Here is a 27,906-nt window from a genome sequence, read left to right as displayed (position 1 = left end):
ATCTCGTTGTGTCATTGTCTTCCGGTGGCTAGCTAGCTAGCTAAAATGATCTCTCTCCTAAATTAGACATGAATGGAGATAGGGATTTGGACATGTGGTTTTACTTAATTATCTGTTCTGGCCAATGATTATATAACAGCAATTCTGATCCAACCAACCATAAATTCATACATTGTTCTCCTGGCATGAGAGGATGGAAGTTCAATATGTAGCTAGATCAAATGAAATGAAATCAAATGTATTTATAGAACTCTTCTTACATCAGCTGATACAAAGTGCTGTACAGAAACCCAGCCTAAATCCCCAAACAGCAAGCAATGCAGGTGTAGAAGCACGGTGGCTAGGAAAAACTCCCTAGAAAGGCCAAAACCTAGGAAGAAACCTAGAGAGGAACCAGGCTATGAGTGGTGGCCAGTCCTCTTCTGGCTGTGCCGGGTGGAGATTATAACAGCACATGGGCTAGATGTTCAAATGTTCATAAATGACCAGCATTGTCAAATAATAATAATCATAGTAGTTGTCGAGGGTGCAACAAGTCAGTAACACAAGAGTAAGTGTCAGTTGGCTTTTTCATAGCCGATCTTTGAGAGTATCTCTACCACTCCTGCTGTCTCTAGAGAGTTGAAAACAGCAGGTCTGGGACAGGTAGCACATCCGGTGAATAGGTCAGGGTTCCAGCAGGTCTGGGACAACAGGTCTGGGACAGGTAGCACGTCCGGTGAACAGGTCAGGGTTCCATAGCTGCAGGCAGAACAGTTGGAACTGGAGCAGCAGCGCGGCCAGGTGAACTGGGGACAGCAAGGAGTCATCAAGCCAGGTAGTCCTGAGGAATGGTCCTAGGGCTCAGGTCCTCCGAGAGAGAGAAAGAAAGAAAAAGCGAAAATTAGAGAGAGCATATTTAAATTCACACAGGACACCGGAAAAGACAAGAGAAATACTCCAGATGTGACAGACTGACCCTAGCCCCCCAACACATAAACTACTGCAGCATAAATACTGGGGCTGAGACAGGAGGGGTCAGGAGACACTGTGGCCCCATCCGATGAAACCCCCGGACAGGGCCAAACAGGTAGGATATAACCCCACCCACTTTGCCAAAGCACAGCCTCCACACCACTGGAGGGCTATCTCCAACCACCAACATACCATCCCGGGAAAAGGCCGAGTATAGCCCACAAAGATCTCCGCCACGGCACAGCCCAAGGGGGGGCGCCAACCCAGACAAGAAGACCACGTCAGTGACTCAACCCACTCAAGCGACGCACCCCTCCCAGGGACGGCAAGGAAGAACACCAGTAAGCCAGTGACTCAGCCCCCGTAATAGGGGTAGAGTCAGAGAATCCCAGTGGAAAGAGGGGAAACCGGCCAGGCAGAGACAGCAAGGGCGGTTCGTTGCTCCAGCCTTTCCGTTCACCTTCACACCCCTGGGCCAGACTACACTTAATCATAGGACCTACTGAAGAGATATGTCTTCAGTAAAGACTTAAAGGTTGAGACTGAGTCTGCGTCTCTCACATGGGTAGGCAGACTATTCCATAAAAATGGAGCTCTATAGGAGAAAGCCCTGCCTCCAGCTGTTTGCTTAGAAATTCTAGGAACAATTAGGAGGCCCGCGTCTTGTGACCATAGCGTACGTGTAGGTATGTACGGCAGGACCAAATCAGAAAGATAGGTAGGAGCAAGCCCATGTAATGCTTTGTAGGTTAGCAGTAAAACCTTGAAATCAGCCCTTGCCTTAACAGGAAGCCAGTGTAGGGAGGCTAGCACTGGAGTAATATGATCAAATTTTCTGGTTCTAGTCAGGATTTTAGCAGCCGTATTTAGCACTAACTGAAGTGTATTTAGTGCTTTATCCGGGTAGCCGGAAAGTAGAGCATTGCAGTAGTCTAACCTAGAAGTAACAAAAGCATGGATGAATTTTTCTGCATCAATTTTGGACAGAAAATGTCTGATCTTTGCAATGTTCCGCAGATGAAAAATGCTGTCCTTGAAACAATCTTGATATGTTCGTCAAAAGAGAGATCAGGGTCCAGAATAATGCCGAGGTCCTTCACAGTTTTATTTGAGACGACTGTACAACCATCAAGATTAATTGTCAGATTCAACAGAAGATCTCTTTGTTTCTTGGGACCTAGAACAAGCATCTCTGTTTTGTCCGAGTTTAAAAGTAGAAAGTTTGCAGCCATCCACTTCTTTATGTCTGACACACGGACTTCCAGCAAGGGCAATTTTGGGGCTTCACCATGTTTCATTGAAATGTACAGCTGTGTGTCATCCGCATAGCAGTGAAAGTTAACATTATGTTTTCAAATGATATCCCCAAGATGTAAAATATATAGTGAAAACAATAGTGGTCATAAAACGGAACCTTGAGGAACACTGAAATTTACAGTTGATTTGTCAGAGGACAAACCATTCACAGAGACAAACTGATATCTTTCCGACAGATAAGATCTAAATCATGCCAGAACTTGTCAGTGTAGACCAATTTGGGTTTCCAATCTTTCCAAAAGAATGTGGTGATCGATGATATCAAAAGCAGCACTAAGGTCTAGGAGCACGAGGACAGATGCAGAGCCTCGGTCTGACGCCATTAAAAGGTAATTTACCACCTTCACAAGTGCAGTCTCAGTGCTATGATGGGGTCTAAAACCAGACTGAAGCATTTTGAATACATTGTTTGTCTTCAGGAAGGCAGTGAGTTGCTGCGCAACAGCTTTTTAAAATGTTTTGAGAGGAATGGGAGATTCGATATAGGCCGATAGTTTTTTATATTTTCTGGGTCAAGGTTTGGCTTTTTCAAGAGAGGCTTTTATGTTCAACATAGGAGGTCCAAGCACAGGAAGCAGCTCTTTCAGTAGTTTAGTTGGAATAGGGTCCAGTATGGAGCTTGAAGGTTTTGAGGCCATGATTATTTTCATCATTGTGTCAAGAGATATAGTACTAAAACACTTTAGTGTCTCCCTTGATCCTAGGTCCTGGCAGAGTTGTGCAGACTCAGGACAACTGAGCTTTGGAGGAATACGCAGATTTAAAGTCCATAATTTGCTTTCTAACGATCATGATCTTTTCCTCAAAGAAGTTCATGAATTTATTACTGCTGAAGTGAAAACCATCCTCTCTTGGGGAATGCTGCTTTTTAGTTAGCTTTGTAGTAGATGTAGTAGGCTAATGTTAACTAGCAGGAAAGGAAGTTTGGCTAGCGAGCAAGCTTTATAGCCAGGGAGCATAGGACAACAAAAACTAAAAGAGTGTACACATACACACAGAAATCAGTACCATAGATAGCCACATCATATTTAGCTTGTGGACTAAATTGTTTTTGGTATCTTTTAGTTGTCACTGTATGAGACTAAGCATAGGTGATTTGAAGATGGTAAAATGTTGAATTTGAAATAGTGCTGGAATAGTGCAGGCAGCTCCGGTTTTCTTTGCGATTTGCTGTAACTCCCCATGGTTCTAAATCAATAGTTGTTTATTAGTCTGAAAATGTTGGAAACATTAACTTGCTTGACCATGTAATTGTTTTTTACATGCAATGTGCTTTGTGGACTTCACCGGACAGATGTTGTCTTGACCTTAGACCCATACAGTATATCACGGTGACAAGGCAAATGCACTAACAGGTTATAGAGCAAACAACACAATTATCACAACACATAGGTTGTAATATGTTTTTTTTCCTCCTGGCTTCCCCGGAGATGTTACCTACGCAGTTTGCTAACGTTCAATGGCTTGCGAATGTTAGCTAGCTAAATTACGATATACTGTATGCTGTTAAATTGGCTAGTTTGCTATCTGATTGTGTCCTTGTTAGCGAAGTTACTTAGCTAGCTAGCTTGTACACATTAGTTGGTTTGCTAGCCAGAGGTGTGGACTTGAGTAAATGACTTGGACTCGAGTCTGACTCAGTCACAAATTTGATGACTTGAGACTCGACTTGATAGCAAATAAAATAACTTGAGACTTGGAGTCTCAAGAAGTGGGACTCGGCTTTGCCTTGAGATTGATGACTTGAAATTGTCTGGCCAGGTTTTGTAATGTTTTGACACTCTCCACACAGCCAGAGACAGTTGCTTGCACAAAAAAATGTGCAACAGATTGGCTAGTGAAATGCACAAGGCTCTCTGAATGCAGCAGCAAACTGTCAACCAACACAGGTAGCATGAGCTAGTTGTTGTCAAAGTGGGGGTCAGTGGCGAGAAGGTTTTGGGAGGTCGCGAGTGTGAAACTGAGTGGGACAAATACATATTTTAATAAACAGGTATAGCCTACCATTTTCATTTTATATTTCTACCTTTGTCTATTCGATCTGGTCAATAACATAGGCCTTTGGCATTACAGCAAATTCTTGCTTCAGAACCAAAAAGTTGTCCTAAGGTTCACCAATGACCAGTCATCAGCGTTGGCACGCAAAGACAGGCACACATGTCCATATTAGTAACCAGAGAGAATATATTTAATTTTATCCGGTTTGCCTGGAGAAAACAAGAGTAGTGTACGTTTATATTATCCATATAAAATACAGTTTAGCCATCTGCTACGGACGCTTCTTTACCAGAACAATAGGCTATCTGCCGATTTCATTGATCATTTTCATATTTTAGATAGGCCTAGTTTGGGTGAGTTAATTAGGCTTTATACTTCAGTTCTGCTCATTGGCGATATGATTAAAGATAGCTGTAACATTGCATTGGCTTCAATGCTTATGGGATAAAGATGTAACATATTCTAGCAAATTTATTATGATATTTTGTGAGGAAGAAAAAGGCTACAGACAGATCATGCGTTCCAACCTCGCTGGATACGCTTTCTCTGGACTCAAAGAGATGTGACGTTATAGCTGAGTTGATATTGGCTTCTGAAATGAATGACTTTCAGCTCAAAAATGCAAGTGTGAAACAAAGTTGATTTCTGTTTCTTGAATTTTGACAATTCATCTGTAACGATAGGCTACATTTGTGCAGCGGGGTGGCGGCGGAGTTTTGAACCACTCTATTTTGGGGGGTCGCCCGTTAAAACAGTTTGGTTCAAATCTGAGCAAACACCATAAAATGCTATTTAGCACATGCGCCAAATACAATGAAATGTTATTCATCACATACGCCAAATACAATGAAATGTTATTCATCACATGCGCCAAATACAATGAAATGTTATTCATCAAATGCGCCAAATACAACTGGAGTAGACTTTACAGTGGAACTCTTGCTCACAAACCTTTTTCAATGATGCAGTTAATTCATCACAGGTGGACTCCAATCAAGTTGTAGAAACATCTCAAGGGTGATCAATGGAAACAGGATGAACCTGAGCTACATTTTAAGTCTCATAGCAAAGAGGCTGAATACTTATGTAAATAAGACATTTCAGTGAAAAAAAATTATACATTTGCAAACAATTCTAAAAACCAGTTTTTGATTTGTCACTATGGGATATTGTGTGTAGATTGTAAAGTTAACAAAATGTGGAAAAAGTAATGGGGTCTGAATACTTTCTGAATGCACTGTAAGAGATCTAATGGGACTGCCTTGGCGGAGCTCACTTCAGACAGGTACTTTATGCATCTACGTTTGACTGTGACCTCTCCAGCTTGCTGTTAATAAACAATGATTAATCTACATTTGACAGTGACCTCTCCAGCTTGCTGTTAATAAACAATGATTAATCTACGTTTGACAGTGACCTCTCCAGCTTGCTGTTAATAAACAATGATTCATTTAAGATTGACTTTGAGTGTCCCATGTGCAGAATTTCCACGACAACAGCATTTAATATTTCTTGACATTTTTGTTATTTAAGGTACATTGCATGCAATTTCCATTTAAAAAAGATTTGTTGAAAAGTCCTGTAAATGTTATTGTCATGTACTTGCAGGCGTATCACTCAGTGCAATGGCTACAAAAGTCACATATCAAATAAGTAACATAGAAAAGCAATTAAATAAGTGAAGTAAATTACTTTTTCCCTGTAGCGCTTACATCGGTAAGTATTAAGTGCTTTGAAAGGCTTGTAATGACACACATCAACACCATCATCCCTGACACCCTATCGCAGAAACCCTAGACCCACTCCAATTCACATACCGCCTCAACAGATCCACAGATGACGCAATCTCAATTGCACTTCACACTGCCCTCTCCCACCTGGACAAGGAAATTAACTACAGTATTTGAGAATGCTGTTCATTGACTACAGCTCAGCATTCAACACCATAGTCCCCTCACAGCTCATCACCAAGCTAGGGACCCTGGGACTGAACCCCTCCCTCTGCAACTGGATCCTGGACTTCCTGATGGGTTGGCTCCAGGTGATCAGGGTAGGCAACAACAACTCTGCCACACTGACACTCAACACGGGGCCCCTCAGGGGTGTGTGCTTAGTCCTGTCCTGTACTTCTTGTTCACCCAGGACTGCATGGTCATGCACAACTCCAACACCATCATCAAGTTTTCTGACGACACGACGGTGGTAGGCCTGATCACTAACGGTGATGAGTCAGCCTACAGGGAGGAGGTCAAAGACGGTATGGTGCCAGGACAACAACCTCTCCCTCAATGTCAGTAAGACCAAGGAGCTGATCATGGACTACAGGAGAAAGAGGGGAGAGCATCGGCAAGGCTGTAGTGGAGTGGGTCGAGAGCTTTAAGTTTCTTGGTGTCCACATCACTAAGGACTTAACATGGTCCACACACACCCGCACAGTCGTGAAGAGGGCACGGCAGCGCCTCTTCCCCCTCAGGAGGCTGAAAAGATTGGGCATAGGCCCTCAGATCCTCAAAACGTTCTACAGCTGCACCATCGAGAACATCTTGATTGGCTGCATCACAGCTTGGTATGCAATTGTACCGCCGTTGACAGAAAAGCACTACAAAGGGTGGTGCGGACAGCCCAGTACATTATAGGGGCCAAGCTCCCTGCCCTCCAGGACCTATACCAGGCGGTGTCAGAGGAAGGCCCAAAAAATTGCCAAAGACTCCAGCCACCCAAGCCATAGACTGTTCACTCTACTACAGTCCGGTAAACGGTACTGGAGCATCGGCTCTCGGACCAACAGGCTCTGAGACAGTTTCTACCCCCAAGCCATAAGACGGCTAAATAACCAGACTGCTAAATAGCCAGACTGCTAAATAGTCAATTAATGGTACACAAGCTATCTGCACTGACCCTACTCACACTCACTAGACTTTATATACACACCACATATACACACTCACTCACACACACTACACTGTCACCCCCACACAAATCCCTCACACATTCAAGCACTACATATGCACACACACACAAATAAAACACATACATACACACACACAGTTTTACACACATCATAAATGTATTTACTCTGATTATAATCTATCTGGATGCGTAATCACTTTACCCTGCCTTCATGTAAATATCTACCTCAAGTATGTTATTCCTCTGCACATTTATCTGGTATTGGTACTCCCTGTATTCCGTGGATTGCAAAAGTATTCACCCCCTTTGCATTTTTCCTATTTTGTTGCCTTACAACCGGGAATTCAAATAGATTTTTGGGGGGTTTGCATCATTTGATTTACACAACATGCCTACCACTTTGAAGATGCTAAATATGTTTTATTGTGAAAGAAACAAGAAATAAGACAAAAAAACTGAAAACTTCAACTTGCGTAACTATCCCCCCCCAAGTCAATACTTTGTAGAGCCACCTTTTGCAGCAATTACAGCTGCAAGTCTCTTGGGGTATGTCTCTATAAGCTTGGCACATCTAGCCACTGGGATTTTTGCCCATTCTTCAAGGCAAAACTGCTCCAGCTTCTTCAAGTTGGATGGGTTCAGCTGGTGTACAGCAATTTTAAGTCATACCACAGATTCTCAATTGGATTGAGGTCTGGGCTTTGACTATGCCATTCCAAGACTTTTAAACATTTCCTCTTAAACCACTCGAGTGTTGCTTTAGCAGTATGCTTATGGCCATTGTCCTGCTGGAAGGTGAACCTCCATCCCAGTCTCAAATCTCTGAAATACTGAAACAGGTTTCAAGAATTTCCCTGTATTTAGTGCCATTGATCATTCCTTCAATTCTGACCAGTTTCCCAATCCCTGCCGATGAAAAACATCCTCACAGCATGATGCTGCCACCACCATGCTTCACTGTGGGGATGGTGTTCTCGGGGTGATGAGGTGTTGGGTTTGCACCAGACATAGCTTTTTCCTTGATGGCCAAAAATATAAATGTTAGTCTCATCTGACCAGAGCACCTAATTCCATATGTTTGGGGAGTCTCCCACATGCCTTTTGGTGAACACCAAACGTGTTTGCTTATTTTTTTCTATAAGCAATGGCTTTTTTCAGGACATTTCCATAAAGCCAAGCTCTGTGGAGTGTACGACTTAAAGTGGTCCTATGGACAGATACTCTAGCTCCTTCAGGGTTATCTTTGGTCTCTGTAGCCTCTCTGATTAATGCCCTCCTTGCCTGGTCCATGAGTTTTGGTGGGCGGCCCTCTCTTGGCAGGATTGTTGTGGTGCCATATTCTTTCATATTTTTTTATAATGGATTTAATGGTGCTCCGTGGGATGTTCAAAGTTTCTTATATTTATTTATAACCCAACCCTGATCTGTACTTCTCCACAACTTTGTCCCTGACCTGTTTGGAGCGCTCCTTGGTCTTCATGGTGCCGCTTGCTTGGTGGTGCCCCTTGCTTAGTGGTGTTGCAGACTCTGGGGCCTTTCAGAACAGGTGTATATATACTGAGATCATGTGACAGATAATGTGACACTTAGATTGCACACAGGTGGACTTTATTTAACTCATTATGTGACTTCTGAAGCTAATTGGTTGCACCAGATCTTATTTAGGGGCTTCATATCAAAGGGTGTGAATACATATGTACGCACCACTTTTAATTTTTTTCATTTCACTTCACCAATTTGGACTATTTGTGTATGTCCATTAAATGAAATCCAAATAAAACTCAATTTAAAATACAGGTTGTAATGCAACAAAATAGGAAAAACACCAAGTGAGATGAATACTTTTGCAAGGCACTATATAGCTCCATTCTTGTGTATTTTATGTGATTCCTCCTGTGTTATTTACTATTTTATTTTTTTTTATTTTTTTTAAGGGATCCCTAAGAGGTTAAATTGAGTTGACATGATTTGGAAAGGCACACACCTGTCTATATAAGATCCCAGACTTGAGTTGAAAGTGCATGTCAGAGCAAAAACCAAGCCATGGGTTTGAAGGAGTTGTCTGTAGAGCTCCAAGACAAGATTGTGTTGAGGCACAGATCTGGGGAAGGGTACCAAAATGTCAACAGTATTGACGGTTCCCAAGATCACATTGGCCTCCATCATTCTTAAATGAAAGAAGTTTGGAACCAACAAGGCTCTGCCTAGAGCTGGCTGCCCGGCCAAACTGAGTAATCGGGGAAGAAGGGCCATGGTCAGGGAGGTGACCAAGAACCCGATGGTCACTCTAACAGAGCTCCAGAGTTCCTCTGTGGAGATGGGAGAACCTTCCAGAAGGACAACCATCTCTGCAACACTCCACCAATCAGGCATTTATGGTAGAGTGGCCAGACAGAAGCCACTCCTCAGTAAAAGGCACATGACAGCCCCATTGGAGTTTGCCAAAAGGCACCTAAAGACTCAGACCATGAGAAACAAGATTATCTAGTCTGATGACACCAATATTGAACTCTTTGGCCTGAATGCCAAGTGTCACATCTGGAGGAAACCTGGCACCATCCCTACGGTGAAGCATGGTGGTGCAGGATCATGCTGTGTGGATGTTTTTCAGCGGCAGGGACTGGGAGACTAGTCAGCATCGAGGGAAAGATTAACGGAGCAAAGTACAGAGAGATCCCTGAAGAAAACCTGCTCTAGAAAGCTCAGGACCTCAGACTGGGGTGAAGGTTTGCCTTCCAACAGAATAATGACCCTAAGCACACAGCCAAGACAACACAGGAGTGGCTTCGGGACAAGTCTCTGAATCTCCTTGAGTGGCCAAGCCAGAGCCCGGACATGAACCTGATCTAACATCTCTGGAGAGACCTGAAAATAGCTGTACAGCGACACTCCCCATCCAACCTGACAGAGCTTGAAAGGATCTGCAGAGAAGAGTGGGAGAAGCTCCCCAAATACAGGTGTGCCAAGCTTGTAGCGTCATACCCAAAAAGATTCAAGGCTGTAATCGCTGCCAACGGTGCTTTATAAAAGTATTGAGTAAAAGGTTTGAAAACTTATGTAAATGTAATATTTCAGTTTTTAAAAATATATAAGTTTGCAAAAAAATCAAAAAACTTGTTTTTGCTTTGTCAGTATGGGGTATTGTGATGTCATTATGGTATATTGTGATGTCATTATGGGGTATTGTGTGTAGATTGATGAAGGAAATAAACTATTTAATCAATTTCAGCATAAGGCTGTAACCTAACAAAATGTGGATAAAGTCAAAGGGTCTGAATACTTTCCGAATGCACTGTAGATACTTCTTACATAGACAAGTTAAATAGGCATGGTTCATAGGGTTGGTTCCTGCATGTGTCTGGCACCGTCTCCTATCTTAATTTATAGAACATATTCTGGGCGTTCTGCCAGATGGTCCTAAGGAGAAAGTCGTGTCGCCCACCCTCATGTCTTTACCAAGCAAAGGCAGAAACCAAGGATTATTTATGACACGAAAGACAAGTTCAACATTTTCAAGGCTGTCTCTTCACACAATAATATTTTCCATCACACCACGAACCAGGTATTATGTAACTGGTTCCCCAGCCGTTTTTAGTTTATTCAAACTTTACTCAAAATATTCGGTCAATTTAAATGATGTGCTTGCTCAATTTATATGTTCATTCAACTAGAAATGATTTGTGTTTTTAAAAATGGCTTTGGAACTAATTACACACGGTGCTTCAGTTATCAACGTATTTGACAAACGTTGATGACATCGTGCAGTAATTATTATTCAACATATCCTCCTCACCTGGGATTTGAACTCACAACCTTTTGGTTCACAGCATTCTGATGTTCCTGCTACACCACCATGGCTGTGTAAATGATCAGTTAATCTGATTATTCTGTCATCGTGGTTTTAATGTACTTATTTAAGCAATTTGAGGGGTTTTCTGTATTGTTTTCTAATGTTGGTCGGGCATATTACTCTTTTTTTTGTTGGAGCTAAATTTGTGCCAATTAAAATGTTAAGCGTAACACTTTGATTGAAAAGTTTAGTAAACTAAAAAGGCTATGGAGCCAGTTATTTTAATAACAATTATTTGAATCAACTAAAAATGTGTATTTACATTTTAGGGTTTCAGACGTTTTCGGAAGATGGGACAGGGATTCTGCTCTCCTAGCTTCAGGTGGAAGCTGGATCCACCATTGGGGTACCACGACAGAGAAGAGCTTAGACTGGGCTGAGAGAGGGCCAAGAGACCAGAGGTGGCATAACGGAGTTCTCGGGTTGGGGTGTATTGTTTGAGCATAGCTTAAAGGTAGGGAGGGGGAAGTTCCTCTTGCTGCTAAGTACCATGGTCTTTGTAGCTGATGTAAGCTTCGACTGGAAGCCTGGGAAGGTTGAACACCAGCCAGACTGCAGCATTCTGGATAGGTTTCAGGGGTTTTGATGGCACAAAGTGGGAGCCCAGCCAACAGCGAGTTACAGTAGTCTAGACAGGCATTGATAAGTGCCTGGATAAGGACCTGAACCTCTTCCTGTGTGAGGTAGAGTCGTTCTCTACGGATGTTGTAGAGCATAAACCTGCAGGAGTGAGTCACTGCTTTGATGTTTGCAGTGAACAACAGCTTTGTACTAGATGACTTTTAGAAGTGCTAGATTGACATCTCTCTTCTATCACGCTCAATGTTCCTTCCCTACCTCTATGATTATAACCACTGTTCCTTCGCTACCTCTATGATTATAACCACTGTTCCTTCCCTACCTCTAGGATTATAACCACTGTTCCTTCCCTACCTCTATGATTATAACCACTGTTCCTTCCCTACCTCTAGGATTATAACCACTGTTCCTTCCCTACCTCTAGGATTATAACCACTGTTCCTTCCCTACCTCTAGGATTATAACCACTGTTCCTTCCCTACCTCTAGGATTATAACCACTGTTCCTTCCCTACCTCTAGGATTATAACCACTGTTCCTTCCCTACCTCTAGGATTATAACCACTGTTCCTTCCCTACCTCTAGGATTATAACCACTTTTCCTTCCCTACCTCTAGGATTATAACCAATGCGACCGTGGGCACCCGCACCAGCAGTTTGTGTGTGTGTCTGTGTCTAAGTGTGTCTGTGTCTAGATGTGTGTCTGTGTTTAGGTGTGTGTCTAGATGTGTGTGTGTGTGTCTAGGTGTGTGTCTGTGTGTGTCTAGGTGTGTGTCTAGGTGTGTCTAGGTGTTTGCTCTTTGAGTTCAATTCAGTTCCTCCTTCACTCACTCACTCACTCACTCACTCACTCACTCACTCACTCACTCACTCACTCACTCACTCACTCACTCACTCACTCACTCACTCACTCACTCACTCACTCACTCACTCACTCACTCACTCACTCGCTTCTCCACTTGGACTCTTTTAGTGCTGCTATCCTCGTCTCTACCACTAGGTGGAAACCCATCCCTCTCAGTCTGCAACAAATGTACCCACACTGTGTATCTTTGTAATTGTTTTCATTATTTATGATATTAATATGCATGTATTATCATTATCATTGTGTTCATTGAGGGCTCTGTCTGTCTGTCTGTCTGTCTGTCTGTCTGTCTGTCTGTCTGTCTGTCTGTCTGTCTGTCTGTCTGTCTGTCTGTCTGTCTGTCTGTCCCCTTGCTTGGTCAGCTTCTCGTGCCATGGGATGGACATTTTGGCCGTTGTCAGTCAGCGGGAGGGTAGTGTGTCCCTCAAGGTCCTTCTCTCTGACACGTAAGACACACGTGATGGAGGATCTGGTGCTGGAACATGTGATGCCGCTGTGTTTGGGTCAAATAAGGGGTGGCTGCTCCACTGCAGTAGTGTTTAAAAAAGGAACTAAGTCTCCCCCTCCCTTTGTCTCTCTCTCTTTCCTCCTCTCTCCCCCTCTCTCTCTCCTCTCCTCCCTCTCTCTCTCTCAGAAACCTTCCTGAGCTGTCAGAAGCCTACTACTCCCAGGTAGTTCTCAGTTTGTACAAATGGATCACTGGGAGGTGAGCTCACCCACAGGTTAACATTCACATTATTGAACAACTCCTCTAGATTTAATCATGATCAACCATTTTGTATCATGTACAGTTTATAACACTTAAAATATTAGATTTTTGGTAATGCTTATAACGTGTTTGTTAACCTTGTAAACCTTGTTCTGAACACCTCCTATTTTCAGTTCACTGCAGCTAGCGACTGGAACGAGATGCAAAAAACACTCAAGCTGGACAGTTTTATCTCTTCATTCAAAGACTCAATCATGGACACTTACTGACAGTTGTGGCTGCTTCGCATGAAGTATTGTTGTCTCTACCTTCTTGCCTTTGTGCTGCTGTCTGTGCGCAATAATATTTGTACCATGTTGTGCCGCTACCATTTTGCTATCAATGTTGTTGTCATGTTGTGTTGCTACCATGCTGTGTTGTCATGTATTTCTGCTGTGCTATGTTGTTGTCTTAGGTCTCTCTTTATGTAGTGTTGTGTTCTCTCTTGTCGTGATCTGTGTTTTGTCCTTTATTTTTAATCCCAGCCCCCTGTCTTCACAGGAGGCCTTTTACATTTTGGTAGGCTGTCATTGTAAATAAGAATTTGTTCTTAACTGACTTGTCTTGTTAAATAAAATAATTAAAAACTGTGTCGTAATGCTGAGGAGAAGGTGAAGATGATCCAGCAGGTGGAGCTGTCTATCAGCACGTTGCCACAGCAACACAGGATCACCGTATCCGTGGAGACGGAGAAGACCAGGGAGCCTCTGTACCAGCTTTTTCACTATGGTGATGTGGTACCACACCCTCAATTATAACATGAATATTACCCATAACACCCGTGGATAATGTTCCAAAACAACATCTAGACAGACAATGTTCTGTAGGAATGTTCTATGACGTCATTTAATTCCCAAAACATGTTGTTCAGCATTCTCTACAGGATTGGAGATGGATTTTGATTCATGTTATTATAAGTGTTGTGCATCTTCAGAATGTCTAGCCCACATGGGCTTTTATACGACAACGTGTTCAAGATTCATAGTTTGCATTTAGGGGTGGAGCGTTCACAGTATAAGCAATAACCGACTATGCATTCTATGATTTGTATAACGTATAGATTAAACATGAATCATTTTTAATCCTGCTTCTGTCATTGCTGGCATTGGAGAGGGATTTACCAAACCTGATAATGTTATAAAACACAGCAACCTCCTTTATCTGCCCTGTACCTGTCCTGTACCTGTCCTGAAGCAACTCTCCTCTCCGGGTGACAAAAATGGACAATGATGTGCGTCATATACAATTTCAACTGTATTCAACTGTATTTATCATACAACACCCATTAGTTCCTATCAAGGCAGCAGCTACTATTCCTGGGATTTATTATGGATCGCCATTAGTCCCTGCCAAGGCAGCAGCTACTCTTCCTGGGGTTTATTATGGATCCTCATTAGTTCCTGTCAAGGCAGCAGCTACTCTTCCTGGGATTTATTATGGATCGCCATTAGTCCCTGCCAAGGCAGCAGCTACTCTTCCTGAGGTTTATTATGGATCTCCATTAGTTCCTGCCAAGGCAGCAGCTACTCTTCCTGGGGTTTATTATGGATCGCCATTAGTTCCTGCCAAGGCAGCAGCTACTCTTCCTGAGGTTTATTATGGATCCTGATTAGTTCCTGCTAAAGCAGCAGCTACTCTTCCTGGGGTTTATTATGGATCCCCATTAGTTCCTGCCAAGGCAGCAGCTACTCTTCCTGGGGTCCAGCAAAATTAAGGCAGTTAAATACAACTAAAAACATCACATTTCACAACACATTAAGTGTGTGCCTTCAGGTCACTACTCCACAACCACATATATACAACACGAATTCCATGTGTACGTGTGTGTATGGTGCGGATTTTATCATATGGGTCTTTTATCTTCAGAGTCCCCGCTGTTCCATCAGGTGTATTTGTATCCGTTTTTAAATCTGATTTTACTGCTTGCATCTGTTACTTAACATGGAAGATGGAACTATGTAGTACTGTGCGCCTCCCATAGTCTGTTCTGGGCTTGGGGACTGTGAAGAGATCTCTTATGGCATTTATTGTGGGGTATGCATGGGTGACCAAGCTGTGTGCCAGTAGTTTAAACAGATAGCTCAGTGCATTCAACATGTTAATATTTATGATGAAGTGCATATAGTGTTGACATGGGTATTACTCATGTTAGCGCTTCATGTACATTTAAGGGCCAGCCATGCTGCCCTGTTCTGGGCCAGTTGTAATTTCCCCAAGTCCCTCTTTGTGGCATCTGACCACATGACTGGACAGTAGTCCATGTGCAACAAATCTAGGACCTGCCTTGTTGATGTTAAGAAGGCAGAGCAGCGCTTTATTAAGGACAGACCTCTCCCCCATTTTAGCTACTCTTGCATCAATATGTTTTGACCATGACAGTTTACAATCCAGGGTTATCCAAAGCAGTTTAGTCACCTCAACTTGCTCAACTTCCACATTATTCATTACAAGATTTAGTTGAGGTTTAGGGTTTAGTGAATGATTTGTCCTAAATACAATGCTTTTAGTTTTTGAAATATTCAGTACTAACTTATTTCTTGACAGCCATTCTGAAACTAACTGCAGCTCTTTTGTTAAGTGTTGCAGTGATTTATCTTGCTGTGGTAGCTGACGTGTATAGTGTTGAGTCATCAGCAAACATAGACACACAGACTTTACTTCGTGCCAGTGGAAGGTCATTAGTAAAGATAGACAGCTGCCCTGGGGAATACCTGACTACCTGGATTATGTTGGAGAGGCTTCCATTAAAGAACACCCTCTGTGTTCTGTTAGACAGGTAACTCTCAATCCACAATATAGCAGGGGATGTAAAGCCATAACACATACGTTTTTCCAGCAGCAGGTTATGATCATTAATGTCAAAAGCTGCACTGAAGTCTAACAAAAAAGGTCCCACAATCATTTATCATCAATTTCTCTCAGCCAATCATTAGTCTTTTGATTATGCCATACATGTGCAATGCCCTTCCCTATAACCGTGCTGAAAACTTGTTGTTAATTTGTGTACTGTGAAATAGCATTGTATCTGGTCAAACACCATTTTATCCAAAAGTTTACTAAGGATTGATAACAGGCTGATTGGTCAGGTGTTTGAGCCAGTAAAGGGTGATTTGCTATCCTTGGGTAGCGGAATGACTTTGATTCCCTCCAGGCCTGAGGGCACACGCTTTCCTGTAGGCTTAGATTGACGAGATAGCAAATAGGAGTGGCAATACTGTCATCTATTATCCTCAGTAATTTTCCATCCAAGCTGTCAGACCCAGGTGGCTTGCCATTGTTGATAGACAACAATAATTATTTCACTCACTTTACAGAATTCAAAGTCACAATGTTTGGAACATTTGGACAAGTGGGGACATTTTGCCTGTCCCCACGAGGAAAAAATGCTGTTTTAAGGGTTAGGTTTAGGGTTAGGGCTACAATAAGGGTTAGGGTTTAAGTTTAGGGTTTAAGTTTAGGTATAGTTTTAGATTTAGGGTTAGGGGTTAAGGTTAGGTTTAGGGTAATGGTTAGGTTAAGGTTAGATTTAGGGTTAGGGGTTAGGGAAAATAGGATTTTGGATGGGAATCAATTATTTTGTCTCCACAAGGATAGCAATACAAAACTGTGTGTTTGTGGGTGTGTGTAAAAATGAAAGATAAACAGGAAATATGTCAGTATCCCACCCTGTCCCGGCCACACACAGCTGGTGTGTACAGATTCCAGCCCCCCCACTCCTACACCCAGGGCAGAACACAGTCACACTTCATGTACATCATAACATAGTGTCAACTCTAAGGCCCATTCAGGATCTCCCATTCCAACCAGAGGAGATAATCCGGCATCTGAGCGCCAGGCTTCACAGGGCAGGATCTGGGTTCATTCCACAGACGAAGGACAGTGGAAATCTAATAAAGAAGAAACTTAAAAGGGGAATGAGTGTGTTTCGTGGAGATCTCTCTAGACCAGGGTTACCCTAACCATAACCCTCTCCTCCAGCCCCCCTGGACATCTAGACAAGGGTTACCCTAACCATAACCCTCTCCTCCAGCCTCCCTGGACATCTAGACCAGGGTTACCCTAACCATAACCCTCTCCTCCAGCCTCCCTGGACATCTAGACCAGGGTTACCCTAACCATAACCCTCTCCTCCAGCCTCCCTGGACATCTAGACCAGGGTTACCCTAACCATAACCCTCTCCTCCAGCCTCCCTGGACATCTAGACCAGGGTTACCCTAACCATAACCCTCTCCTCCAGCCCTACCAGAAGTTTTTTTGTTTTTTTACTGGAACACCTGATTTGATTCGTCAAAGGCTTGATGATTTTTTGACTAATTGAATCAGCTGTGCCAGTTTAGGGTTAAAACGTCTGGGGAGGGGGGGGGGGGGGGGGGGGGAGTCTGGTTTAGACGACCAGGGCTGTTAAAGTCCTATCCTAGCTCAATTCAGGAGAAACTAAATGGGAAAATGGGACTTTGTTCGTCAAAAAATGTGATCTCTGTGTCTCCGTTGATGGACAGATGTGAAATGTTATTCTTTCCATGAACTCACGGGCAGATCTCCCAGCATGACTTTCTCTTTTTGGCTTGCAGACTGGAAAAGAAAATGACGTGGCTCGACGCTTTCTCAGCCTTTACAGCACGGGTCGAGGGGGGGAAGCAAAATGTCATGTTTATTAATGTGCAGGAATAAAAATGAATCAAACCATTTATATATTATTTGACTAAAGTTTCAAATGGTTCAGTCAATCAACAGGAATAGTGGTCCACTTATGGAAATACTTGATTCCATACAATATACTGTATTTATTAATAAATCACAGCATTTGGATCACTGCCTATATACATTTAAGCAATCACACAAGAGCACTGAACCCGGGAAGTCTGCTCAAACTACATACTGCGCTGACAGAGGATATCTCAAAACATGACATCATCACCATCCTTTCCCACTAGATTAGAGTCCTAACCCTCTGAGCAGCTGGATTAGAATCCTAACCCTCTGAGCAGCTGGATTAGAGTCCTAACCCTCTGAGCAGCTGGATTAGAATCCTAACCCTCTGAGCAGCTGGATTAGAGTCCTAACCCTCTGAGCAGCTGGATTAGAATCCTAACCCTCTGAGCAGCTGGATTAGAATCCTAACCCTCTGAGCAGCTGGATTAGAATCCTAACCCTCTGAGCAGCTGGATTAGAATCCTAACCCTCTGAGCAGCTGGATTAGAATCCTAACCCTCTGAGCAGCTGGATTAGAATCCTAACCCTCTGAGCAGCTGGATTAGAATCCTAACCCACTGAGCAGCTGGATTAGAATCCTAACCCTCTGAGCAGCTGGATTAGAGTCCTAACCCTCTGAACAGCTGGATTAGAATCCTAACCCTCTGAGCAGCTGGATTAGAGTCCTAACCCTCTGAGCAGCTGGATTAGAATCCTAACCCTCTGAGCAGCTGGATTAGAATCCTAACCCTCTGAGCAGCTGGATTAGAATCCTAACCCTCTGAGCAGCTGGATTAGAATCCTAACCATCTGAGCAGCTGGATTAGAATCCTAACCCTCTGAGCAGCTGGATTAGAATCCTAACCCTCTGAGCAGCTGGATTAGAATCCTAACCCTCTGAACAGCTGGATTAGAATCCTAACCCTCTGAGCAGCTGGATTAGAATCCTAACCCTCTGAGCAGCTGGATTAGAATCCTAACCATCTGAGCAGCTGGATTAGAATCCTAACCATCTGAGCAGCTGGATTAGAATCCTAACCATCTGAGCAGCTGGATTAGAATCCTAACCCTCTGAGCAGCTGGATTAGAATCCTAACCATCTGAGCAGCTGGATTAGAATCCTAACCATCTGAGCAGCTGGATTAGAATCCTAACCCTCTGAGCAGCTAGATTAGAGTCCTAACCCTCCGAGCAGAGAATTAATCCAAAACAAACTCCTACGTAGAGGACATGGCTGTAAAATTAAATACCTTTATTTGAGCTACACGTGTTGCCAAATCACACATTCAAGGCAAAAGGTTAGACTGTAGGGAGGAGGATCTGCAAAAACAAAGAGGAACTGGACCTTTAATACATAGCATTGCTTTGGTTGGCATGTGGAATGACCAGTTGTTGGTGACTTCATAGATTGAGTAAACCTTTGGAATTCCTTTAGCAATAACAAACATAGAGGTCAGATAGGACCAAGTGGAGAAATGCTCAAAGGCACAGAGTAGCAAGATAGCAGCTTCTCAACTAAATGCAGCGTCTTCCAATAGTGATATAATTTGAATACAACTCCATGTATTTGATCATAATGGTGTACCTCTCTGTCAAATATGTTGGTATCCATTTGCTGATCTGTAAATTGAATCAATTTCCTAGTAAATAACACATAGTCTAATAGTCTAACGTATCTATCCTGATCCTGTTCTGGTGCGCTAGTGTTGGAATAGATCAAATATGTGAAATGGTTAAGGGGGAACCTAGGACTGGGTTGGGAAAACACTAGGTGCGGAGTATCACATAGGCCATTAGAGGGTCTGTAACTATTCCTGTGTATCACTGGGCCATTAGAGGGTCTGTAACTATTCCTGTGTATCACTGGGCCATTAGAGGTCCTGTAACTATTCCTCTGTATCACTGGGCCATTAGAGGGCCTGTAACTATTCCTGTGTATCACTGGGCCATTAGAGGGTCTGTAACTGTTCCTCTGTACAGGGGCGGACTTAGTGATTTGGAAGACCCAGGCAGAGGTCAGTCTGAGCTTCCACACCATCCCCCCCTCCTATGGGTTTTATAGTAAAGACATGTAATTTAACTGTAAAAATGTACTTTTAATGTACCATGACCACAACCAGTCATGATGTTTTCATCTCATTGTCAAACAAATCACTTAAAAAAGTAGGTTACTTTTGCACGTTCATCCCAAAATAATTCCAACATCCTTGATGACGATGGCAGTGTTATCAGCAGCACCTGTCTTTTTACTAAAGAAATGAGTTGACTGACATGATGTTTCTGTTACAATTTAACCTGCTTTTCTTATTTTTATTTTCTCTGCCCTGCTCTGAAAGATCCTCATTGCTGCATCTGCCCCATACTGAAAGTGCCTCATTGTTGCATCTGCCCTGCTCTGAAAGATCCTCATTGCTGCATCTGCCCCGCTCTGAAAGATCCTCATTGCTGCATCTGCCCCGCTCTGAAAGATCCCCATTGCTGCATCTGCCCCGCTCTGAAAGATCCTCATTGTTGCATCTGCCCCATTCTGAAAGATCCTCATTGCTGCATCTACCCTGCTCTGAAAGCACCTCATTGTTGCATCTGCCCCGGTCTGTATCACTGGGCCATTAGAGAACCTAGTCTTCTGTATCACTGGGCCATTAGAGAACCTAGTCTTCTGTATCACTGGGCCATTAGAGAACCTAGTCTTCTGTATCACTGGGCCATTAGAAAACCTAGTCCTCTGTATCACTGGGCCATTAGAGAACCTAGTCTTCTGTATCACTGGGCCATTAGAGAACCTAGTCTTCTGTATCACTGGGCCATTAGAGAACCTAGTCTTCTGTATCACTGGGCCATTCGAGAACCTAGTCTTCTGTATCACTGGGCCATTAGAGAACCTAGACTTCTATATCACTGGGCCATTAGAGAACCTAGTCCTCTGTATCACTGGGCCATTAGAGAACCTAGTCCTCTGTATCACTGGGCCATTAGAGAACCTAGTCTTCTGTATCACTGGGCCATTAGAGAACCTAGTCTTCTGTATCACTGGGCCATTAGAGAACCTAGTCTTCTGTATCACTGGGCCATTAGAGAACCTAGACCTCTGTATCAATGGCTCATTAGAAGGCCTGTAACTATTCCTCTGCATCATTGGGACATTGGGGAGCCGACAGACATGACCAAGTAATCATCCCTTGCTGTCAGAGAGAGCTTCTTATTTATCGTCCTGTGTAAACACTTCACTGTGCCTAGATTAATGACGTCCATCGGGGCCTCTTAGAGAGAGAGAGAGCACATCGCTCTGTTTATGATCCGCTCACTCCTTGTGGCCCTTGGCAGCCGTTCAACACATCGTGTGCCTAAGGGGGAAACGGGGGGTTCGGGTTCGGGGGGGGGGGTGATACTCCCTCCTGACTGGTCACCGAGGCTTTCAGACTGACTTTCTCACTCTTTGGGGTGTGACTCTGTTAGGTTGAAGATTGCTGAGTCACATCATCTGATTCCCTCTAATGATGTAATAAAGGATCTATAGGCCATGTGGTCCTTCTGTACTGGGGTATAAGGCAGGGCTTCCTTCTGTACTGGGGTATAGGGCAGAGTTTCCTTCTGTACTGGGGTATAAGGCAGGGTTTCCTTCTGTACTGGGGTATAAGGCAGGGCTTCCTTCTGTACTGGGGTATAAGGCAGGGCTTCCTTCTGTACTGGGGTATAGGGCAGAGTTTCCTTCTGTACTGGGGTATAGGGCAGAGTTTCCCTCTGTTTGGTTGAGGCAAATTCCTACTTGGTTGTGGTTAAGGCTGGGTCTGGGGTACGAAAATGTTTTCATTCATCTGGAGCATGGCAAGACATGTCTGAAGGCTTTAGGTCATGGACGGCAAATTTAGCGAGGTCACGGACAGCACATTTAGCTAGGTCACAGACAACACATTTAGCTAGGTCACAGACAACACATTTAGCTAGGTCACGGACAACGCATTTAGCTAGGTCACGGACGGCACATTTAGCTAGGTCAAGGACAGCACATTTAGCTAGATCACGGACGGCACATTTAGCTAGGTCATGGACAACACATTTAGCTAGGTCATGGACAACACATTTAGCTAGGTCACGGACGGCACATTTAGCTAGGTCACGGACGGCACATTTAGCTCGGTCACGGACAACACATTTAGCTAGGTCACGGACAACACATTTAGCTCGGTCACGGACCACACGTTTAGCTAGGTCACGGACCACACGTTTAGCTAGGTCACGGACTGCACGTTTAGCTAGGTCAGGGACGGCACATTTAGCTAGGTCAGGGATGGCACATTTAGCTAGATCACGAACGGCACACTTAGCTAGATCACAGACGGCACATTTAGCTAGGTCACGGACAACACAGTTAGCTAGGTCACGGACCACACGTTTAGCTAGGTCACGGACGGCACATTTAGCTAGGTCAGGGACGGCACATTTAGCTAGGTCACGAATGGCACATTTAGTTAGATCACGGACGGCACATTTAGCTAGTTCACGTATGGCACATAAAAGGCTTTGGGAACCACCAGTATAACACACTTAAGCTGTAGCAATATCGTCAACAAGGCCAAGGTTTGGATCGCCAATCCAAAGGCATTACAGAACAGAGAGACAAGGAGGCAGAAAGGTGCACGATAACATTAAAATCACAAAATGTGAATTCATCACCATAGAAATCAGCTATAGAAAATCAAGCAAGGAATTTCTCATTCCTGGTTCTCTCCCCTATTCCTAACTTCCGGTTAACCTCAGACCTTTTCAGTGGGTCTGGTTCTTTGTCAGGGAAACCCTTTGCAGCAAAGGTGGGATGTCAAGCAGACTGAGGACTACTGTACGCTGAGCCCCATGCCTGGAGTGAGTAATATAGAAACAGGGACATAGTAATAAGAATAACCATAGAAAAATCCTGCAGTAGTAGCAACAAATTTGGTGTGAAAAACACTTCTCCAAATACTGGACGAACTAGGTTAAAAAAAACGAAGGACGAAGTCTCTCAGTCTGCTACTTAGTTTACAGTACATCCTGTATTTGTTCAAGCAGTTCATCAGGTCTCACAACATCAGAGGGCCAGGAATGACACACAGAGGGAGAAACACAACACTTTTCTGTCGTAGTCGTCTCCTAGTTGTCGTTCGTTCCCGTGTTTCACGAGTTGATTTAAAGTAATTCCATCTCTGGACCCTGTCGTTTTGCTTTGAAAAGCGGTTGTCAATTCAAACTGTGAGTCTAAACAGTCCAGAATGGGGACCAACCCCAACCCCTCTCTTCTCTAACTTTCTTCTTCCCTCGTCCTTCTTCCGTTTCTTCCTTCCTCTCCCTCTCTTATGTTCCAGATGGACAAGCTAGGGGGTTTTGGCTTACATATGTTCATACAGCAGCATTCCACTGAAGATGGTGAGAGGCTCTACAGAGTGGGCCAGCTTGCCCATGACCAGGTCAATGCAGACTGTGTCTCGGGCCTGGAGGGGCAGGATGATGTTGAACACAGCCAGGGAGCCGGGGGTGATCTTGGCCTCGGCTACCGGCTTGTTCTCCAGTCCCTCTGGCTGGTATCCCCCGGAGTCCACACGGGCCATGCCGTAGTTGGACTTGGACAGCACCGCCTCAATCTTCTCGTTCTTGTGGCCAGTCAGGATTGCGCTGAAGAAGTAGTGGCCATCAACGGGAGCCGTGAAGATGCCTGGGCAACACAGAGATAGTGAGGGATAGTGAGGTTAGCATTAGCTTAGCATACTTACTGATGTTGTACACAGCAATACAGCAAACAGTTGCGTGTTTAGGCTTATGGCTTGGTTTGAAAGTTGGCTCATTGTACATTAACTCAAACGATGATGTACAGTGAGGGAAAAAAGTATTTAATCCCCTGCTGATTTTGTACGTTTGCCCACTGACAAACAAATGATCCGTCTATAATTTTAATAGTAGGTTTATTTGAACAGTGAGAGATAGAACAGCAAAAAAATCCAGAAAACCGCATGTCAAAAATGTTATAAATTGATTTGCATTTTAATAAGGGAAATAAGTATTTGACCCCTCTGCAAAACATGACTTAGTACTTGGTGGCAAAACCCTTGTTGGCAATCACAGAGGTCAGACGTTTCTTCTTGTTGGCCACCAAGTTTGCACACATCTCAGGAGGGATTTTCTCCCACTCCTCTTTGCAGATCTTCTCCAAGTCATTAAGGTTTCGAGGCTGACGTTAGGCAACTCGAACCTTCAGCTCCCTCCACAGATTTTCTAGAGGGATTAAGGTCTGGAGACTGGCTAGGCCACTCCAGGACCTTAATGTCCTTTTTCTTGAGCCACTCCTGGGTTTCCTTGGCCGTGTGTTTTGGGTCATTGTCATGCTGGATTACCCATCCACGATCCATTTTCAATGCCCTGACTGAGGGAACAGGTTCTCACCCAAGATTTGACGGTACATGGCCCCGTCCATCATCCCTTTGATGCGGTGAAGTTGTCCTGTCCCCTTAGCAGAAAAACACCCCCAAAGCATGTTTCCACCTCCATGTTTGACGGTGGGGATGGTGTTCTTGGGGTCATAGGCAGCATTCCTCCTCCTCCAAACACGGCGAGTTGAGTTGATGCCAAAAAGCTCAATTTTGGTCTCATCTGACCACAACACTTTCACCCAGTGGTCCTCTGAATCATTCAGATGTTCATTGGCAAACTTCAGACGGGCATGTATATGTGCTTTCTTGAGCAGGGGGACTGTAACGGTTGTCGTCGCGAATAGAGGACAAAAACGCAGCAGGAATGTGGATGCTCATCTTGATATTTATTTTAAATAAAGAGAACACCAAAACAACAAACCGAAGAACGCACGAACAACAAAACAGTCTTGTCATGCTCACACAGGCAAAACCAGAAACAATCTCCCACAAACACTTAACCAAACACATATACCATATATAGGACTCTCAATCAGAGGCAACGAGAAAGCACCTGCCTTCAATTGAGAGTCCAACCCCCCATCAACCTAAACATAGAAATACAACAAACCAGAAAGAACATAGAAATACAAAACATAGAACATAGACCAAAACCCGGAAATAATAAATCAAACACCCTACTACATAAATCACCACCCCGAACCACATAAACAAAATACCCTCTGCCACATCCTGACCAAACTACAATAACAAATAACCCTTATACTGGTCAGGACGTGACAGGGACCTTGCGGGCGCTGCAGGATTTTAGTCCTTCACGGCGTAGTGTGTTACCAATTGTTTTCTTGGTGACTATGGTCCCAGCTGCCTTGAGATCATTGACAAGATCCTCCCGTGTAGTTCTGGGCTGATTCCTCACCGTTCTCATGATCATTGCAACTCCACGAGGTGAGATCTTGCATGGAGCCCCAGGCCGAGGGAGATTGACAGTTCTTTTGTGTTTCTTCCATTTGCAAATAATCGCACCAACTGTTGTCACCTTCTCACCAAGCTGCTTGGCGATGGTCTTGTAGCCCATTCCAGCCTTGTGTAGGTCTACAATCTTGTCCCTGACATCCTTGGAGAGCTCTTTGGTCTTGGCCATGGTGGAGAGTTTGGAATCTGATTGATTGATTGCTTCTGTGGACAGGTGTCTTTTATACAGGTAACAAACTGAGATTAGGAGCACTCCCTTTAAGAGTGTGCTCCTAATCTCAGCTCGTTACCTGTATAAAATACACCTGGGAGACAGAAATCTTTCTGATTGAGAGGGGGTAAAATACTTATTTCCCTCATTAAAATGCAAATCAATTTATAGCATTTTTGACATGCGTTTTTCTGGATTTTTTGTTGTTATTCTGTTTCTCACTGTTCAAATAAACCTACCATTAAAATTATAGACTGATAATTTCTTTGTCAGTGGGCAAACGTACAAAATCAGCAGGGGATCAAATACTTTTTTCCCCTCACTGTAACTAACTGCTGTACTCTGTGAGTATAAATGAACTCAGTATTTGTATTTGTATTTATTATGGATCCCCATTAGTTCTTGCCAAAGCAGGAGCTACTCTTCCTGGGGTTTATAATGCATTCCTATTAGTTCCTGCCAAGGCAGCAGCTACTCTTCCTGGAGTTTATCATGGATCCCCCATTAGTTCCTGGGGAAGGCAGCAGCTACTCTTCCTGGGGATTATTATGGCTCCCCATTAGTTCCTGCCAAAGCAGGAGCTACTCTTCCTGGGGTTTATAATGCATTCCTATTTGTTCCTGCCAAGGCAGCAGCTACTCTTCCTGGGGTCCAGCAAAATTAAGGCAGTTATGTACAACTAAACACATTACATTACACAACAGATTTCACAACACATTAAGTGTGTGCCCTCAGGGCACTACTCTACTACCACATATCTACAACACAAAATCCATGTGTATGTGTGTGGATAGTGCATATATTATTGTGTGTTTGTATGCGTGTGTCTATGCCTGTGTGTGTGTGTGTCTCTTCCCAGTACAAGTTGGTATCAGTAGCATGCACTGTTCATGTTTGTGAATACTTATTCAACCCGAAAACAAAACAAGTCCTATCTATTCAGTACCAGTCCGCGGCTCATAGAACTCTCCCTCGTTGACAAAGATCTTGTCGAAGACGATGGTGCCAGCACTAAGCATGGGGTAGGTGAGAGCGGCAGAGAAGGACAGCTTGCGCACGTTGGCATCGGCACCTGGCATACCTGAGGGCAAAATTACAACAACATCTTAGAGAGAGCATGGCTATTATCAACTATATATGATATTTCATTGTTCTGACATGAGGAAATCCATGTTCACGGTTCATTACAGACAACATGGCAAAGTAAACAACGTGTAAGGAACATAGCAAGAGAGAGACTTTTGTTCAAGACGGTTACAGCCCTCTAATCTACACTGAATAAAAATATAAATGTAATATGCAACAATTTCGAAGATTTCACTGAGTTACAGTTCATATAAGGAAATCAGTCAATTGAAATAAATTCATTAGGCCCTAATCTATGGATTTCACATGACTAGGAATACAGATATGCATTTTTTGGTGACCAGATACCTTAAAAAGCAGTGGATCAGAAAACTAGTCAGTATCTGGTGTGACCACCATTTGCCTCATGCAACGTGACATCTCTTTCGCATCGAGTTGATCAATTTGTTGATTGTAGCCCGTGGAATGTTTTCAAACTCCTCTTTAATAGCTGTGTGAAGATGCTGGATATTTGAGAGAACTGGAACATGATGTCGTACACATCGATCCAGAGCATCCCAAACATGCTCAATGGGTGACATGTCTGGTGAGTATGCAGGTCATGGAAGAACTGGGACATATTCTGCTTCCAGGAATTGTGTACGGATCCTTGCGACATGCGGCCATACTTTACGCTGAAACATGAGGTGATGGCGGCAGGTGAATGACACGACAATGGGCATCAGGATATCGTCACGGTATCTCTGTGCATTCAAATTGCCATCAATAAAGTGCAGTAGTGTTCGTTATCCATAGCTTATGCCTGCCCATACCATAACCCCACCGCCACTCTGCTCACAACATTGACATTAGCAAGCCGCTCGCCCACACAACTCCATACACGCTGTCTGCCATCTGCCCGGTACAGTTGAAACCGGGATTCATCTGTGAATGCCAGTGGTTATCGTTATCCCCAGGACAAGGTGCACCTGTATAATGATCATGCTGTTTAATCAGCTTCTTGATATGCCACATCTGTCAGGTGGATGGATTATCTTGGCAAAGGAGAAATACTAACTAAGAAGGATGTTAACAAATATGTGCACAAAATTTGAGAGAAATAGGTTTTTTACGTATGGAAAATTTCGGGAATCTTTTATTTCATCTCATGAAACATGGGACCAACACTTTACATGTTGTGTTTCCAGTATTTTTGTTCAGTATCTTTCAGATGCAGTTGCCATCATGATGGGAATGTTACAGAGCGGTTATGTAAAACAAAAAGGGGTCAACAACTCTAGCTCACATGAAAACACACACAAAAAGGGACACACACATCCACGC

General features: G+C 43.6%; 1 protein-coding gene across 2 annotated transcripts in view; it reads right to left on the bottom strand.

Annotated features, from left to right (window-relative positions):
- Window positions 1-17,985: 17,985 nt before the first annotated feature.
- Window positions 17,986-27,906, bottom strand: part of LOC106611378 (EMILIN-1-A) — a 103,710-nt gene continuing 93,789 nt past the window's right edge. For both annotated transcript variants that reach the window (XM_014211540.3, XM_045723689.2), the window contains 2 exons: window positions 26,444-26,578; window positions 17,986-23,599 (listed from right to left, as the gene is read on the bottom strand). In XM_014211540.3, the coding sequence (XP_014067015.2) occupies window positions 23,277-23,599; window positions 26,444-26,578 (458 nt within the window). In that variant the 3' untranslated portion in view covers window positions 17,986-23,276. The remainder of the gene's footprint in view (window positions 23,600-26,443; window positions 26,579-27,906) is intronic.

This window comes from Salmo salar, chromosome 09 (assembly GCF_965601325.2).
Source record: "Salmo salar chromosome 09, fSalSal1, whole genome shotgun sequence".
Lineage (NCBI taxonomy): Eukaryota > Metazoa > Chordata > Actinopteri > Salmoniformes > Salmonidae > Salmo > Salmo salar.
The sequence above is the reverse complement of the archived record's forward strand: the minus strand, read 5'-3'. Positions and strand labels throughout refer to the sequence as shown.